The sequence below is a fragment of the Lingula anatina genome, chromosome 4 (genome assembly GCF_051362555.1).
Source record: "Lingula anatina isolate TDL-2025a chromosome 4, LinAna3.0, whole genome shotgun sequence".
NCBI classification, from domain to species: domain Eukaryota; kingdom Metazoa; phylum Brachiopoda; class Lingulata; order Lingulida; family Lingulidae; genus Lingula; species Lingula anatina.
Window position 1 is genome coordinate 28,639,765 of NC_141770.1, and position 19,775 is coordinate 28,659,539.

Here is a 19,775-nt window from a genome sequence, read left to right on the forward strand (position 1 = left end):
GTTATATCTTTGTGGGATGCTTAGCAAGTGGATTCTAGAAACAAAAATGGTTAATACAAAAGTTTTCACTTTTACCAAAAATTATGCTAAAATTTTTGAATGAAATGTGAAGGGACTTAGATGATCTAGACATTATTTCAGGCTAAATAGATTTACTCATATTAAAGAAATAACAATAAAGTATTAACTTATGATTATTTAATAGAAGATGGTGAGGACTCACTGACCAGTTAAACAGTGAGCCAGAACAATCAGGTGCCATAGTGGGTTTCATAGTTTATCTTGGAATTTAAATCCTATTATTGATAGTAACTTACTTTTAGGAATGCTTACCAGTATTTACTGTAAAGAAAGACAAAATACACCATTTGCATTGAAAGTTTCTTTATTTTAAACAACATTTCAACCTCAGTAAGTTTCGTTTTTTAATTATATGAAAAAACACTAGTTTTTGTGGAGTAACAATAAAAAAAACTTGCTTGAGATAGCTTTAAATAGAAGAAAAAATAATAAAAGTTGGCAGTTCTGCAAAAATGTTTGGAATATCTCAATTACAGTTTGCTCTCAGTCAGTCCGGTACTGTGGAGAGGCACCTGCATTGTGAAGTGACATTTAAAAGAATTTTGATCTGTGGTTGTTTTCCCCAGCAGTGGACTGTCAAACCAGAGATAGCCCTTCACACATTCCATGCTCACTGAGCCTGACATATCACCCTGAGTTTCCTAAGGCTTCTTTCCTAAGACTTTTCTCTATAATAAGTCAACATGTGGGCTAGTTTGACTAAATAGCAAAATGTTTGGTTTAAGTTTGAGACTGAAGACTTAAGTCTTTTTCTTTTAATCTGTAGTTGTTCGCCACTTAAAATAAATTAAATTTAATCGTTAGTCTAAATTTTCTAAAACTTTTCATTAAACAGACTTAGCATTTAGTTTAAGTTGGCTACCACTGGTTTGTCATTCAAGTATCCTTAAGGTTTATTATAAATCTTAAAACTAAGACCAACGTTTTGTCTGAAATTCCTTATTGCCTTACCCCTTGTGATGTACACAGGGAAGAGATGTTTCTGACCATCTGCAGATTTCTGACTTTTTTAAAGCCAAAATTAGGATTGGCCTGGGCCCTGGACCTCACTCCATATTTCCTGAAATTTTCACTAAATGGCAGCCTCATCCTTGTGTAAAACTACATGTAGGCAAGAGGTTGGCTGCTATCTATATAGCCTGACTCTCAGGGTGAAAATGTCCAGCTCTTTTTTTTTTTTCTACACCAAATATTTCCAGATGACATCCACCTGTGTGTTATCAGGCAGTAGGCGTGAGGGGAGGGTGTTTTTTTTTCCTGATTCATTTTGAGACTTAGTCAACCAACAAAACATGTATGCTACAAGACAAGGGTGGACCTGTCATTTCTTGACATGAAAAATTTAACTTTATTTCTGCTTTAACTAAAGTTAAGGGCTAGTAGGTAAAGCCTTGAAGAAGGTTAAATTGTGGAAAGATTTTTTCCTTGGTATGACATGAACTTTGTTCGGTCTAAATCCAAAAATTTGACAGCTTGAGGGAAATTTTTTAAAGAGTTTTGGTTTTTCTCCAACTTAAGTCCAAATAAAATTTTTCTTAAACTTACTTTACTAAAGGAAAGGAATGTTAAGGATTGGATAATAAAGCGCAAAAATGAAGAGATTCAATTGGACTTGCAGTTGTCATAATCCGACTTAAAGGCGCTGAATTACTTTAGAAAAGAAGCAAATGCCACTGGAATACCACATGCTTTTACTAAGTGTCAAATTTTTTTCTTTAAAAATAGTTTGGTAACCAGCTTTACCAGTTTTTTTCATCCCACTAGTGTCTTAAGTAAAAACCTCACAAGAGGTGTAAATATTTTGTAGCAACAGCCGTCAGTGAGGGTATTTATTTTGTAAAACATCCTTATTACGTATTCCAAGGCCATGCATTGACGCAAGTTTTTAGTAAACTGTGTTTTGCTGTCTGAACACGGATTATCACATAGACTTCCTTGGAGTGTTTTGTCTTTACTTGATAATTTTCACGTTTGGCGAAGAGTTGGATATTATGTAGTGTGTTATTAAGTGAGTACTTGTTTTTTATAAATGTTCTCATGCAGTAAGAGGATCTCTTCTGTGTACAGTTGATAAAGTATATGTATCTTAGAGGTGGCAACTTATATTTATGAAGAGTTTCAACATCACTTCATTATTCTGGTATTTTGGTTTAGGATCAGATTCTAGTACTCTGTTGTTATAAAGGTGTTTTCAGTTATAACTATAAATTCTGATATTTGAGCTTGTCTTTAAACCACGTGACCTCCATTGATGGCTATACTCTGTTAAAATCTCTTAAGAGATTTAAACAAAAAACCAAACTTTTTAGAAAAAAACAGGGACTAACTTTGAATGTAAAAATGGATTAATTAACCATTGGTAAGTATGGGAAAATTGTTGTTTACTCCAGGAAAATTCATTTTTTGGCCGAACGAAGAGTTATTATCCCTTTAATCTAAACGCCTGACAGGAGCCAGTGGAGAGGCTAGCATGCGGAGCATGTGTGGTGGGTGGAATGACACTGCTCACGTTTAAAAAATGTGTCTCCTTGCTGGCCTGTGACACCTGACCCCATGATGACCGCCGACCCATGTGGTCACTAAGTGGATGTAGAGACACTGGACAAATTGTGGTGTATCTAATGCAAAATCATGGATTTTATAGACCTTTAAATCAGGAAAATGGTATTTAAAATTGGACATTGATTTTTACGTTAAGCATCTGGACGCTTTGTTCCACTTAGAGTGAATGTGATTTTGATACTCCACTTAGGTCTGGCTGTGAATATTTTAATGTTGAAGCACACTGGATTACTGCTACTGATCTTAAACTAGTGGATTAATCTTGAAGGACTTCCCTACTCTTTTATCTAGTTTTCATGTTGAGTACGTTGGTAGCCATCCTCATATATACCAGAGAAGATCTGCTCCAAATACGACAAGCGCCATCGGCCTCTCTATCGACATTACAAGCGGGAAATTTGGATTACATCTGTCGTGACATCGGAATATCAAGGGCCTCCTCACAGCGAGAAACAAAGAACGGGCGGAAGCGCGGTAAGCGAGGAGGGCATCTAGTGAAATTAAGGCAAAGAAAGCAAAGAACTCCGTTGCCAAGCATTATTCTGTCAAATGTTCAGAGCCTTTACAATAAAATAGAGGAAATAAACTATAGGATATTTAACTATCGGGACTATGCAGACTGCAATGTCTATTGTTTCACCGAGACATGGCTAACGGAAGATCATCCCAGCGACTGCTTACAACCACCGGGTTTCTCAATATTCAGACTCGATCGAAATAAAGAGTCTACCGGTAAAAAATAAGGCGGCGGAGTTTGTTTTCTTGTGAATGACAGATGGTGCATGGATGTTAAAATTGAGACCCATTTATGCTCGCCGGACCTTGAGTATATTACCATCAAATGCAGGCCATTCTACTTGCCTCGGGAGTTCCCATGCATTTTCATCACGGGCGTTTATATTCACCCCAAGGCGGATAATAAACATGCTATTAGGACTTTGTCATCAGTCATTTCGTCAAAGGAAAACTCCCATCCAGACTCAGTTTCCATTATCCTAGGTGATTTTAATAGGGCTAACCTGCAATCAGCTCTACCAACTACCGACAATACATTACATTCCCCACAAGGGGCAATAACGTACTGGGCCATTGTTATTGTGCGACGAAGAATGCCTACAAAGCAATCAAGTGATCGAGCCTTGGAAATTCGGATCACTGCACTGTATTACTGATACCTGTCTACAGAACTGCGTTGAAAAGTGCGAAACCATTATCTCGATTCGTGAAATCCTTCTCAAAGTCTGCGATAGACAGCTTGCATGATTGCTTTGAATCCACTGATTGGGCAGCCCTTAAATCGGACAACAGCATCCATGACTTCACTTTAGTGGTAACTGAGTACATCAAGTTTTGTGAAGAGATCTGCATTCCTTCTAGGACTATTAAGCAATACCCGAACACTAAACTGTGACAAGAACATAAAGAATCTTATAAAAGCTAAAGACCAAGCGTGCCGTGAGAAAGAAACAAATGTTGCAGCATATCGTAAAACAAAATTGGACCTAAAAATTGCCATCAAAAAAGCAAAGAAAAAGATTAATTCAAAAATCGAACAGAAATTCCAGTCCAATATTGCAAAGGATCTCTGGGACAATATCGCTCTTGTCACACAGTATAAAGGGTCCAGACGTGCCGTTTATACAGAGGATTCCACACTCCCTAACAAGTTGAATGAGTTTTATTCTCGTTTTGATAGGACCAACCACACTCAGGTCCACACACCAACCCTAGGGGAGCGCATGCCGCCATTTACTATTCAATCATGGCAAGTCAAGTGTTATTTCTCGGCTTTAAACACCAGGAAAGCTCCAGGCCCTGATGGTATAACATCACGACTTTTGAAGGAATGCGCAGCCCAGCTTTCAGATGTGTTCGCGGAAATATTCAACTGGTCAATTGAAATGTGCAGAGTGCCTGAAATATGGAAGACAGCAACCATCATACCTGTGCCAAAAAGTAAAACTGTAGAGAATTTAAATGATCTCCGTCCTGTTGCTTTGACACCGGTGCCTATGAAGATATTCGAAAAACTTGTTTTGTCTTTTATTAAAACTATAGTGCCAAATAGCTTTGATCCACTCCAATTTGCCTACCGCAGTAACAGAAGTGTAGACGATGCTCTTTCTATGTGTTTACACAAAGTTCTCGAACATCTCGATTGTAAAAATGCCTATGTTAGAATTTTATTTGTTGACTATAGCTCAGCATTTAATACTATTGTACCAAGCAAATTGTATTTTAAACTTTTGGATGATCTTAATTTTCCACCAGCACTCTGCGATTGGATTTTAGATTTTCTTTTAAACAGAAAACAGTCAGTAAAAGTCGGTTTTAACTTCTCGGACACTATAGTCTTAAACACTGGCACACCCCAGGGCTGCGTCTTATCACCTTGTTTATATACCTTATTCACCCACGACTGTGTGGCGAGGGAGGAAAATACATTTTTAATGAAGTTTGCCGATGACACAACTTTAGTCGGCTTGATACACCATAATGATGAGATGTCATACAGGCAGTCGGTTACAAGTTTAGTAAATTGGTGCACAGACAATGACTTGATATTAAATGTGAGCAAAACAAAATAAATGATCATAGACTTCAGAAGAAATCAGATAAGTAAAAAATCCCTTGGAAGTTAACGGTAAAGCGGTTGAACAGGTTTCTAATTATAAATTACTAGGGGTTCAGCTGAATAATAGGTTAACCTGGGGCGATAACATCACGAAGCTATTGAAAAAGGCACGTCAACGAATGTATTTCTTAAGGAAATTGAAAGCTTTTACCAGAAATGTGTTTATTTTAACGAACTTTTACAGGTGTGTTTTAGAGAGTATTTTCACTTATTCAGTAACTGTTTGGTATGGACGTGCAACTGTGGAGGAGAGGAACAAGTTGGAAAAGATCGTCGAAACTGCAGGGATTGTAATTGGAACAGATCTAACTCCCGTCCATACTATATATCTAGACAGGACTAAAAAGAAAACATTATCAATAATGACAGACAGTTCCCATCCAGCCCATACCCTTTAAATTTTTACCTAGCAATTCGAGACTCTTAGCTTTTAAGGGAAGTAAGCGATTTTTAAATAGTTTTTATCCTTCGGCAGTAACTATTCTTAACTCTAATATGTAATTTTCATTTTCATTCTTTATATTTCAATGGCGCTACTACAGGGCAAAAGATTCCCAATTTTATACATTTGTATTTTATTGTCTTAATATATTATTATTAAAGGAAAATGGCGATTTCTTTCAGGTAATGATGATTGTCTCCATATTGATATAGGACTGTGATAAATTGATTGCTGTGGACTTGTCTTTAAACGTGGTCCCACCAAGAGAAGGATAACATTTTTGTTACAGAAGAGCTGGGATATTAACAGGTTATTAAAATGCCATTGGGCATGGTACAAGTGAGCAGTCTGCATATGGAAAAATATGACGATTGAGATGCAGGGTGGATAAGACAGGTTTGAAAACTGTGACATTTATTAAAAAAAAAAAAAAAAAAAAAAAAAAAAACAGTTGTAAAATTAGAATAATTGAGCGAGCAGATGGCTTTCTTAAAGGAAATCCAGTTTTACATTTACCTGGAGTAAAGTGTCAATCTGCATGAAGATATTTTAAGGAGACCCTTCATGTAGTTGGATAACTAATTATGGTTCCACTGGATCGAATATGGATATGGATACTTAAAGATAACTCTTCAAAAGGCTTCATGTATTGTTTTATAAGGTAGTTGGGTATCCAGGTACTTGTAGACTTATAATAATCTGGTGCTTTATTCTAAGGACATGAGGGAAAGATATTGTATTGACATTTGCACTGACATTTACTTCATGACACCAGTGACAGCAGTTTCTTGGGACTCCTGTTTACATGAACCCAGTGAGAGGATACTTTTTCTGAGATCCTGTGTGGGGAGGAAGATTCAGCAGTGACATTAGCAGGGATAGTTATTCTGTGATAGTATTGACTTTCTTCTGATTGTAAAAGGTTTATGATCTCTTATGTCCTGCCATCACAGTGACACTGAGTGAACATTGGTGGTGCAGGTATTTTCAGCCTGGAACCTGTGAGTACCATACAGTATTTGACAGTGGTGGCCATTTCATGGTACCGGCAGGGCCCAGTGGTCAGTGTCCTGGGTGCCAAGAGTGACCATTACTCTGGCCCATAGCACTGACTGATAAACTACCAGAGTCCAGGAGATACTTTCAGGATTTGGTGTCATCCACCAAGATTACCATAACTTATCTTGACTGTTCACAGGCTGATTTAGTGACATTACAGATGTTATTTAATGCTTGGGTTGTGACTTGTTATTGATGTGTCAGTGACGTGACTGTCACATCCTCACAAAAGTTTTGTCACTTTTTTATCATATATGTGGTGACATACTTGAATTGACATACTGTGGTTAAAAATTACCGACTTCATGTCATTAGTCTTGAATGTCCTCATATCAAATTTAAATAAACAATTCTGATGATGAACATTTTTATTATTTATACCACTGTCATCATTATCATTTTCACTAAAAATGTCATCTAAAAATTTACCATAATCTGTGCCTCAAAACATCTCAAAATAATTTCAACAAAATCTGAAATCAAGCACATTCAACTTACTTGTGCTTCTGTTGTCTCTTTCTTTGGTCCCTCCCGAGCTTTCTCCACCACTTCCACTGACCTCTCAGGACTATTACGATATCCCTCCTGGAAACCTGCATGCCTGCCCTCTACAGGCACGTCCGTTTGGACATAGGTTATTTATCAACCACTAACCCCCCTTATCACCCGACTTCAAATAGAAGCAGCCTCGTGGCCTGATGCATGCAACTACGGAATATTACCTCAGTCTTGGGGATATTTTGACATTTGGTCATTGATCAACTCAAACAGAGTACTCGCACAAGAAACATTTGACCATTAAGAGGTAGGTACTCTTACATGATACCGAGCTGAGGATGAAAAATTCTAACATCATCTTAGGGACTTATGTGTATGAAATAAGGCTTGAATTATTAAACGTCAGAGAAAAGTTATAAAGAAAAAATACAGTGGTGACTAGCTGTGATTTCACGTATTTATAGTATCAGAATGTGAAATGTGATTAGAGCTAGTTTCACAATGAACCTCATAATGAGGAGGGTCAGTAGATCTACCCCCCCTTCTGTGTTGTTTGAGACTGCATTATACCAGGGAGATAAAAAATTCAAAGTGTACGTTTTTCAAAAAAAAAATAATAATAATAAAAAACACCCAATTCTGGCAAAGTAAAACGCGTTATCCAAAATCTTACGTACTTCCTGATACACAGTGTATGTCATATGGCCTTGTAGTTATTTTATCATATCGTTAACTTCCCAAGACACACGGTAATCAAGAAGATGTGGTCATATGTTTTCTACATGTGTCTCGTTGTTCCTCTGGCGCGGCCTACCCTCTGCAAAGACGAGGAGGACAATATGCCGAAAGATCCGTCCCCTCAATCAAAGGCTGATTTACATGTAAGTACATAAGCTAATTGTTTATTTGTTCACTTTTCATTAATATTAATAAATTACTGATGTGTGTCTCATTTTTGCGAGCTTGCTAAGAAATTTGATGTTTTCAAAGATCCAAGATAACCTAGATATTCATAAAGTTTCATCAGTTTGGATGTTGATAGCAGTTGAAATTCCAGTTTGTCAGTTAAAATACTCTATTTTGGAGTTGGTGACAAAAAAAGTATTTTTATACCAACATAACTTAGTTTATTCTTCAGAATGAGACTCCTATATCTGTCACTCGCGAACCAATGTTAATGATGTTATGATGATCTTCCAGCAGTGTTTAAGCTATTCCAGTCAAATGTCCGGTGTGAAAGTATTATAAGTGCTCAAGAAACGGAAGTCCCAAGGACATATATTACTGTCTGACCTAACCTCCTTTCACATATACACAGAAATGGAAGTGTTGCGTTATTAATGCCCGTACTGTACAATTATAATAAACACGAAGCGATAAGTATCGGTAATTTTCGTTCGGTTGGCAGCAGCGGCAACATAGGCCCATGGTTAAAGAGAGAACGAAGTCCACATTGTCAACATCGATGTTACTCACTATGGGTGCTTTCCCAGAGATTTAGATCGACTTAACTCCCTGGGGGTTCAGGCTAAATTGCAGTCAGCCGAGCGGACACCATATTTAATTACCCCCTTACAGCTTTTAGTAGGCGGGACAGACGCTTAAGCCGGCCAAGCTGACAGTAATCTAGTGAGACTCCCCACAGGGATAGATCGAACTAAAAATCTATGGAAATGGGGTGTATCTATAGCTTTATTAAAGAGCCTACCTCCCATTCCACTCTGTCATTTCAACTAACAAAAAATGCATTTTAAAACCAAAATTGTTATGCAAGTAGTATTTTTTGATGTGGCAAGATTTAAATTTATTTTATTTAAATATCAGGATTTTTCTTAAAACGATGAGGCGTGACTCTTTAATATTTGATATTAAAATAGTCCTTTAAAAAATTATCGAGAGGCATTACATGTCTCATGATTTCTACATCTATACTTCCAAAATGCAAAGAATTAAAATGACTGAAACATTCTGGTACCATGCAGAGCCAACCTGCCAAATATTAATGGAGAATATGAAGACAAATAGTGGAAACAGAAAAGATAACAGCTATATTACTTTTTTATCCTTCATATGATACGCGTTTCCTCTTTAGTCTCAAACTGTATATGTCACTGTTGTATATGGTGCGAGGCCAAACCAAAAATGAGGCACTTATTTAAGGTGAAGGAAACGAGATATTTTCTCAATTTTTAGTCTTTTTTTTAAATATCGTAAAAATATTAATTCTAAAACAAAACAAAAAAAAAATGACGGGCCATCTATTAACATCGGGTGGGGAACACATGTCCAACAAGGTCATTGTTACCTATCTGCAGGACTAAGAAAACTAAGGAATGGGTGTCCGCAGTACTTTTAATATCAAATCATCTCCCAGGGCATGCGTGTCCTAGGAATTGGAGACCTAGGACAAGTATTCCCAGGACTAAGTGTCGACGAGACACTCATTTCTATACAACATACATGTACATCCGTTCTCTTCAACTTCCCTGGGATGGAACTACAGGGAGTACACATCTACTGTAATGTCCCTATTTCACACAGACCACGAATCCCACGAATCGACAGGTATTGACAAATTTCAGGATTCGTGAGGATTCGTGAGATTTTGCCAATTTTCTGGTCTAATTCGACACGCTCTACGATTCAGTTACGATACAGGTGCGATAGTGATACGAATATTCGTGGGATTAGGCTGGCATCGCACGAATATTGTCCAGAAATTCACTACGATTTTTTGGAATCGGGAGTTCGTGGCTAAAATTTTGAACAGCTCAGAATTTTTGCCACGAATTCCCGATTGATCAAGAATTGCAAGAACTGACTACGATTATATATGTATCTGTTAAGAACTTCACGAACTGATTACGAATCCTGAAATTTGTCAGTTCGTGGGATTCGTGGTCTGTGTGAAATAGGGGCACCAAAGTTTTTGCCACGAATTCCTGTTGGTCAAGAATTGCAAGAACTGACTACGAATATATACGACTCTGTTAAGAACTTCAGGAACTGATTACGATTCAACCACGAATCCTGAAATTTGTCAATTCATGGCGATTCGTGGGATTCGTGGTCTGTGTGAAATAGGGGCATAACCGAGTGAAGCGAATAATAGTTCTGTTTCATGCGACCCATCTCATCAACTTCATTGCCAATTCAGAATTTTACTTTACATTATCAACATCAAATCTTCGACCCTAGGTCAACAGAGCTGCAGTTTGGAGAAATGGAAATCAAGAAGCATGTTTCTTCCAAGGAAGTCAACGTCGACAATAGCACTGACGTGGACACCGACGAAGTGGACATCGAGACAGATGAAGTCCAGCGTGTTAACGGAGGTATACTGACCAGCGTCTCCGGGCACGTGCAGGTGTTTGACAGACCAGCTGAGCAGGTAGATTTTATTTGATGTAGCAGCACTATAGATATGAAGAACCGTACTAAATTAACCAAATATGTCAATTGAATGTTTGTGAAAAATGTCCTGTAGCTACTGATAGTTCTGACAAATTTTATGAAGCCTCAATCTACAAAGTACAGTCAAACGTACGTTTGAAGCATCATTTATTACTATTTGTCTTGGGCTCGCTCCTCGGGTTAAAAAGAGATCATGGAAATTTTCATCTGATGGATATTTTACATGCAAACCACAGTATATTGTGCATTGAATTTTGCAGATAGATGAAATATAACAACATTGAACACAAATCAAATGCTAGTCATGTTATAGGATATGCGCATATATTTAAAATTTAATATTGCATAGCGTTGGTAAAATTTAATATTAAAATCCCCTCAGGATGACACCACAACCAACCCTGTGGAAGGGGGTAATGTTGATCTTGGGGCATATTTGACCTCTAACGTGACATTCACGTTGACCTTGCGCAAGCACGTAAAGCGTTCCGTCGAAGGCGTTCAAAGAATGGAAGCGGCAGCTAAGGCCCAATTCCAGAAAAGATCCTTGGTCGGACAGTATGACCAGGGTAAGTGAAGCTGTAAAATTCTTAATTCTGTCTCACTTCCTTATTTATACTTTTTGGGAGGAGGGGGGAGCGGCTGAAGGAAGGAGGGAATGCCTTTACAGCTAAGAAATTGGCTTTTTATTGTGAAAAAGCTGTTAGTGCTATATTCCCTTTCCTCATCTCTCGAAGAAAATGCAGTTCAGAGAAGATGGTGAAAAAACTGATTCCTGCATGCACTACTAATAACTGGGTCTCTTGAAACATTTTTAAATTATTGTTTAAGATTTTAAAATAACTAATTTATGTTTCAATGTCATTCTACATATTGTCATGTACTGCACATTATGATCCCTAATTGCAGTGTCTGGTGTTTACCAAAGATGGACTGTTTTGAGGAAAAAGTTCGACGGAGAGGATAAGTTAAGTCGAGCTGTGGCGAACTTCATAAAGGATCCATCAGCTCTGTCAAAATGTATGTGTTATAGCGTATTTTTAACTTTTTTAAAGAACGATTTAGTTCCAAACACTGTTGAAATATCTGCCAAAGACTTTCTATATCAATATTTGTGGTTGAAAAATAGAATCACGGGCGTATCAAACGCTAATGCATATTTCAATTGGGTATAATTAAACATTATTTCATGTATATGATATGCAAATGGTTGAATATTGACTTTTGTACTCTGCTTGCTGTCTTGCCTGCACAGGTATCCCGTAAACTGCCATTGTGTACCGTACATGCACCTACATATGTTCACCAGATTTTTTGTTGCAGTGGACGAAGTGAACGAAATTCTGTCGCTAGAAAATGAGCTTGGGATGCCACACAACACTGCAACCTCTGCAGCCGCCAACAAACCGCCTTTGGTTAAGCAACTGCTACAAGCAACAAAAGAGGTTTGACTTTAATAATATTCTATTGAGCATGTAACAGTTTAAAAAGTATGTATAACCAAAACCAAATTTTACTGTATGGTCTTCAATATCAAGAAAACTGACAAGAAATGTAGAAGATTACATTTTGGACTACTGTGTGATCTGTATTTACATACATGTGTACATTACCTTTTTTTGTTATCGTTTTTCAAAATAGTTTCCCTGCCTTATTAAAAAAGACTGCTTGTCATTTCTGTTTGGGCACCTTTACTTACGTTTTCATTTCTGAAAGTGTTTGAATATGTGTTTTACAAATGGACATTGTATACTTGTATAGATATGTAAATTTAAGGGTTGCTGAGATTTATGTATAACGTAAAATTAATGCATTTAATATACATTAACTTTGATGCACTAAATGTTAAGTCACCAAACGTATTATATCCTGTGCTTTAAGATTGTTACCAAGTGCTCGACACATTGGGAAATTTGCAAAGATATATTGGATCTTTACATCACTGCAGGCGGCAAAGAAGTCGAAAAGGTAACGTACGGTAAAATACAAAGTGCCATTTAGACCCTTTTGTTGTAATTCTCATCTGCTTAAGTATATTATAATGTATTACATGAATTGTGCAAACTCTGAAAATGTACAAACGTAATTTTACGATATTGCACAAAAAGACATTTAACTCAGCGGTTATACGTAACATTTATTACACTTGTGGCTTTGAGAAGGATGACAGACGTAACATTAACGCCATAAATGTAACATTTTGGATACAATTTTTACAACGTGCAGCACACTGTCATGTTTTGTCTTTCCTAGACGCTGTCAGATCTGGTCCAGTCTCACCCCCTTTCTGTCGACCAAAAACAGGAACTGGTTCAGAAGATGTCCTTTATTGCCAAACCTACAAACCACATCCTGACCACAGTTAAGACACTCTGGAACACGGTGTCCTCTCAAGGTGATCCATCCCAAAGTCACGTCATACTTACCCTCGGCTCCCTCGCCTCGAAGGAAACTACCACCACTGGTTTCCGATCAGAATTGGTGGATCTTCTTCGACGCCATCTCCAATCAGGCGACAAAAATAACAACACGGAGCAAATCAGTGACGCTCTCGAGGCTATAGGTAACTTTGGTGACAACAGACTTACACCGGATGTATTGACAATTGCTAAAAAGACGGGACAACTGGAAGAGATAGAGATAGGCTGTATCCACGCTCTGAGAAGAAACTTCCACGTTGAGTCAGTTCAAAAATGGCTAGTTGATTTGCTGACCCGTCCAACATCTAGCTGTGAATTACTTGAAGGTGCCGTAGTGACCATCAAAGATGAACTTGCCTACAGAAAGATACTGGATACCAAAAATAAGGCATGGCCCAATGCAGGTCACACAGACGTAGATAGAATTCTTCTCAATGCACTTCTCATGGCAGATTTAAGATACGAGTGCGCATTTTCAGATATAAAGCAGTATTTCCGACTTAAAGGTGTACCGATTGGTAAACACATTGAAATTTACGAGACGGTGAATTCCACGCGCACCAAGAGAAGAGTTGACCATGTAAGCTGCAGTTCTTGGGGCACCTACGGCTCACGCTATTCAGAATTGTTAAGTTCAAGTCAGTTCACAAATGATAACTCCTTGTTCCCAAACAACAAGCACTGCCTTTCCCACATCAGTTACGGTCCTTCGAAAGTTAACGTCTATGTCAAGTCCGGTGTCTTTGCTGGTAAAGATGAAGTTCGAAGACACTGTAAAGTGTACGGCAAGGCAGTAGCTAAACTCAAAGTCTTCTCCAAAAGCTTCACACTCGCAACCGCAGAAGTATATCGTGCCAAGACTAGCAGCAGTAGGACTAAGGTTTATCTTCATGTCTACTGGAAGACTGTGGTGAACACATACCAGTCCGGCCCACTGTACAAAAACTACCCCATTTACAGACCATCGCCAAAAACCATCACCTTATTCCAGATTCATGTACTTGTCGCCAAGATCTCTGTAACCATTACCTTGGCTCCAAGCGTGGACTTCAATGTAAGAGCAGGGTTCTGTTCTCGTTCAACAGATCCTTGTTCCCACTGTCTGACGATGACACTCAAAGCAGGTCTTCGTATTTCTGGTGGTGCTTCAGCTAGTTTGCTTGTAAGTACCAGTATATAACCTGTATAAACACATACAGAGAGAGAGAGAGAGAGAGAGAGAGAGAGAGAGAGAGAGACGTTTAGGTATATGTGTGTACATTGTAATAGCTGTTTTTGTGAATTAAAAATTAGATTTTTTTAGGAAAGTGACATCTATGTATCTATGTATTTTTCAGTGACAATTTAAAATCACAAAGGAAAAACGAAATATATTATAGATGTTTGGTGAAATAAAGTAACGTGTGCTAACTTAATCAATTTAAGGTTTCATAAATATAATTTAAAATAATCCTTGTAGTGTAATTTGGCTGCTGTTTGTAATAAGTCTCTACGCAAAACACTGGCCGTATCATTAATGATATATTAATATATATCATTACCTTATACTATAAAGACAGAGATAAATTCACTACATGTTATTCATACATTGATTCCAGGCACTAGTTCGTGGTGGGATTGACGTAGGCGTCACTCTCAATTACCTAGTTGAAGGAGAAGGGAAGCTCTACCCTGGGGTGTGTTTCTCGTTCTACCACGGACACGACCCTATGAGCAATGACATCCAAGCTTGGTATCAAAAAAGAGATTGGAGGATATGGGTGAGTCGTGAAGTGGCGTAATTTGATTTTATATCGGTTCAGTTCAACTTGACTTGATTCAGCTTGGCTTAAATGGTATTTGAAAAACTTGTGTTACAGTCCAGATTCGTCATGTGCTTTATTATTATTATTATTATTTATTTTAATATTATTGATATTTTATCATTGTTATATAATCCTAAATCATTTATTTCATTACTACATATTTCATATCAGAAGCGGAAATGGGGAAGCAGGAAGACGTGGAATCCGTCTTCGCTGTCTTGGAGCTTGGGAAGATCCAGTAGAAGACGCATCGCTAAAGCGGGCACATGCTAGGCATTTTTGTTATATCAATTACACAAAAGTTCTTGTCTTAGTGCCAAGATATTTTTACGTTTGAATTCGCGTTCTTGTACGTGGACATGAGTGTTCACGCGTGCACTCGCATGCATATGCGTTATTTACATAGTGTCTAGAAAAGAGATCGGTCGCATATTGTTTCTTTGCAGCTTAGATATAGGTCAGAAACCACTATATTATTTCTTACTGACGACCATACTAAGAAATACCTGCAAACTTCATGAAAAAAAGTATTTGGTAAAACATTTCCTATCCCCAAGGACAGCAGACATAACTCCCAATGGCACAAAAAATACTGTTGCAAGGTTCTTTCCTTACACTTGAACGCGTGCACTCTGATGTTTGTAAACAAACCACTGCAGCGCTCACTGTCAGTAACTCCCTCTGTCAGAGGTCTTACGCTGCACAACACCTGTGCTTGGTTCTGACAAAAAAATGGCAGTAGTTTACACCCTAGCTTGCTAGTTAACACCAAAATTAACCCCAGTAACACACAAGAGATTCCAGGAAAAAATTGGAAATAAATCACTAATTTCTCTCACAGCACTACATTCAATAACAGCCTGTGATAAGTCTATTTGGTGGTTTCTGCCCTTATATAGTAACGCTTTTGAAACTAAGCACATGGCTTTTGTAGTTCACCAAAGCTGTCGGAGTGATTTGTTTTTCGTGCATTGTGTTTAACAAAATATTTCATTTTATTTGATTATTATTTTGTATTAATTCGTTAGTTTTTAATGTTTAATCAGTTAATTAATAATATTGCCTGCCAAGTGTTTTAAGAAGTGGTATATGAAACTTTTTTTTTTTGTTGATTGACAATGAATGGTTATTTTATTTGGTCGTAAGTGGGGGAATAAATAGAAACATAGCATGCCCAATGAGCACTTTCACAACATTTGAATATGTTTGAAAAATAGATATTTTTCATATTATGCAGCTTTGTTTTCAAAGGCCAATGGTCAAAACGCGATTTATGCTGTATAATTGTACACAACTGCGAGCGGTAGACATATAAGCTACATTTAAGCAATGTGGGTATGTACACCTATGGGCATGGGTATTTTTTGAATAATTATATGCTTAAGTCACAGCCCTCCCACAACACATGATAGATAAAGAGATAAACAATTTTAACTCGGGTTACGGTAATTACTATAAATTGAGAAAAAACTCTCTTAAACCCATATGCTACTTTTCAAGATTATATGTTGAAATTCAGAAGTATTTTCGACCATAGTACATAAGCCGACCATCTATTCAGAAGTTATGAAATAGCATTTTAATGAGTACTTCACACACTAGAATAATATTCTAATTATAATTTAAATATTATTTCAATAAGATTTATATCGAGTTTGTTCAGTATGAATTTAATTTCAACTTTATCTATACCCAATGTACTGCTAGCTTAATATACGCCTTACTCAGACCTTACATGTACAACTTGGTCAAAATAACTGCCCGTTTTTCATTTCATTGCACTGTTGTAGACTAGAAATGAACCACAAAATAAAAATTGGAAATATGATTTAGAAATTATGGACAATGGAACCTTTGAGGGGGGAATGGTAAGAAAGGCGTGCTATCATCAAATGGCGGTTTTATTAGCCTAGCTGATTTTGTTAGTCAAGAAAGGCGCCATTTGCTCTTTCATTACGTCGATTTAGTTCATGGTAAATGTCTGAGAAATTCATTCAAAAGTAACTGGACAAGGTTTCCTGTGTGTAAAAGCATTGTACAGGGTTTTTTAATTCGACAAGTTATTAAACACGTGATGTTCATGTACTTATGCCAATCCGTTCAACACCAATGTCCCCAAAACGATAGACTTATACATACCCATGTATACTCTGGAAAAGACATCTCATTTTATATGCCAAGTTCACAATTGTCGACTAAAATCCGCCGAAATATCAATTAAAATTGAAATCATTGGTAATATGAAGTGAGATTTTTGGGGGAATTTGCGAAGAGTGTGTTCAGAAATAATGGCAGACTAGCGAGTGCATTGCGTTATATCTACGTATATTTTTGGGTATTCCAAGTTCTGTCAAATTACACAATTTTGCACAACCGAATAAAATTCACCCTGTTTTGGGAATCACTTAATTATTGGTTTCTAATTAAAATACCTTCCAGGCGTTAAGAGTTTCTCCTTCTTTCTATGAGTTAACTGTCTTAACAATTTCAGTTAAATTATGTATTGTGCACAGTAATAACGGTGTAAGTACCGGTGCATGTATATAATTTAAGTATATAAGTCTATGTATGCCTATACTTCAGAACTTATTATTTAGCTATTTTAATAAAATATCATTTACTCAAAATTGACAAAGAACGAAAGAGCACGGCTGTATAGCAAGCAAATCAAGTAACAAACATCTGTTTATTTTTCTGAATATTGTTTATTATCGCAATAATTTATTTTCCTTTCCCCAACATGCGTGGTTTCACAAGGCCAAATTAGGCCACAGATTTAGGACCATTGCTGAAATACAAAATCAAAAACTTATAATTACCATCATTAGATAAATGACGTAGGAGGAAACCAATGTTTGCCTGCTGATGTACCATTACATATGCCCTTTACTAAGGCCTTTTAACTGAATACATGTATAAGTAATGCATTGCTGGGTTGGTTAAGTTAATTACAGTACTTTTTTTAACAAAAAAATAAGTCTTTGATTAAAATAATCGTATATATATATGGACACTGAAATAATGCCGGGTAGAATTTCGCCATGCTAAGTTACCTTACATAGTACGCCTCGAATTAAAAAGCATTGTTTGGTAAAATATTTGTTCTTTCCCCATCAGTAAAGTAAAATGACAATCCGCTATACAACAAACTGCTATATAACAATCCGCTATCATTTAAAGGTGATTTGCCCCCAAAAAGTGTTTTTCGCGTTTCTGGTATCAATATGCCTATCGTGCCTATATTGTGGCTCTCACATCACTATATCAGAAGCAAATAAGTAAGCACATGATGTAAGGACGTAGTACTGTCTTTATGATAAAACTGGAGAAGCACAACGCCGATTTAAATACAGTCGTACGTTAAATCTTACCCTGTATTGACTTTTCTTACAGGAATCGCCGATACATAAATGCCATTGAGTTCAGAGTCCTCACCCTGTTCGCCCTTTTTCTTTTTAAGGTGCACGTGCAGTACTTGTAATATGAATTTGTCCAACTGAAATGTACAGGTAGTCCTTACTCATTCAACGAAGATTCTGAACTAGAGGGATTGGCAACGTAATATTTCAAGTTTCCAGCAGGCCCGTCGTGCAATATTCTTTCCAATTTTTTTCTACAGATAAACGTTCTTTTAGGTTAGAAAAGCAAAATGAACTCGAACATGGCGGTAAATTTGTGAGGGAAAATAAACATTACGGCATTTGCCGAAAGACATGTATTTACTTTATTTGGCGTTTAATGAGAATTTATCTGAACAAAATGGGGTTAATGATAGCATATAAACACGTTACTATTATAGAAAAATGACCGCCATAATATGCAGCACAAAGTAAAAAAAGAGCTGCAAAATCGGTCCATATTTGATATTATTAGTCCACTTAAGGCCTCCCAAGCCTCTGATATTTCTGTTAATTGTGACATAACGTTAGCCATGATTCTGAACTATCAACACACTTGACATTTAATATGGACTATTTTTTCCAAATCATTTTTCATCAGTTTTTTCCTATTTTTCTGACTGATAAATGAGTAAGGGTTAATAACTTTTAATAATCTACTTTATGTAATTGTGACATTAGTTCTTAAATTGAATTGGCCAGTGAAGCACAAAAGAAAAACTGATCCTAAGCCTACAGAATTCGGCCAATTTCTTAAAGGATCCTAGGGCCGTTTCCTAAGGGGACACGGAATTTTTTTACCATAAAGGGAAAACAAGGTCTGTTTTTCCTGTCAGTTTCTATTTCTGGGACATAATAAATACAGACTTGACATTTAATATGGAATATTTCAGTTTTAAAGGTATGCCTAGATAAAAGTGCGTTCTTTTTTCAAAAAACTCAGATCTCATATAAGATATCTGTCAGAAGAAGTGTGAAGTCAGGTGTGTCGCTACCAATTAATTGCCTACCAAGTCCGTTGCACTGCTGCCTTGTGTAATATGCGGTGATTTAATTGGGTAGTGCTCCTTTGGGCTGGTCAAAGCTTGGCTTTGGCGAAGCATGGTTCTGCCAAAAAAGTATCCATTTGTCGGCAACTACTGCATCGAAGAATTTGAAATTTTGCATGCAAGCGGTCGGTTTTGCAAAATGAGTTAAAATGAGTTAAACAATATTTTACAAAAATGTTAATCTGTGTCAGAATGGCGCGAAAAATCCAGACATTGCCAGACAGATTATTGTGTCAAACGGAATAGTCTGCACAGTTTTATGGAGTTATGCCCGGACTGATGTACCTACACAGAGACCACGCCCAATGTTTCGACATCTTACCACCAGGGCACAGGACTCACTGTCCTTCAGGATATGCTGCTGCAACTAAACAAAACCCACCCAGTCCGTTCAGAATGAGGGGCAAATTGT

At 37.1% G+C, this 19,775-nt stretch overlaps 3 protein-coding genes across 3 annotated transcripts in view; 2 read left to right on the forward strand and 1 right to left on the reverse strand.

Annotated features, from left to right (window-relative positions):
* LOC106171547 (uncharacterized) overlaps nt 1-19,775 on the reverse strand; it is a 37,908-nt gene that overhangs the window by 3,224 nt on the left and 14,909 nt on the right. The window lies entirely within an intron of this gene.
* Nucleotides 10,426-11,606, forward strand: LOC147762723 (uncharacterized). Its single transcript, XM_087012190.1, has 2 exons — nt 10,426-10,668; nt 11,074-11,606. The coding sequence occupies exons 1-2, from the start codon at nt 10,501-10,503 to the stop codon at nt 11,266-11,268; spliced, it is 363 nt and encodes a 120-aa protein (XP_086868316.1). The 5' UTR covers nt 10,426-10,500; the 3' UTR covers nt 11,269-11,606.
* LOC106179170 (uncharacterized) lies at nt 11,432-16,464 on the forward strand. The gene is made up of 7 exons (XM_024074353.2): nt 11,432-11,450; nt 11,601-11,711; nt 12,015-12,136; nt 12,573-12,659; nt 12,945-14,273; nt 14,710-14,871; nt 15,088-16,464. The coding sequence occupies exons 1-7, from the start codon at nt 11,432-11,434 to the stop codon at nt 15,187-15,189; spliced, it is 1,932 nt and encodes a 643-aa protein (XP_023930121.2). The 3' UTR covers nt 15,190-16,464.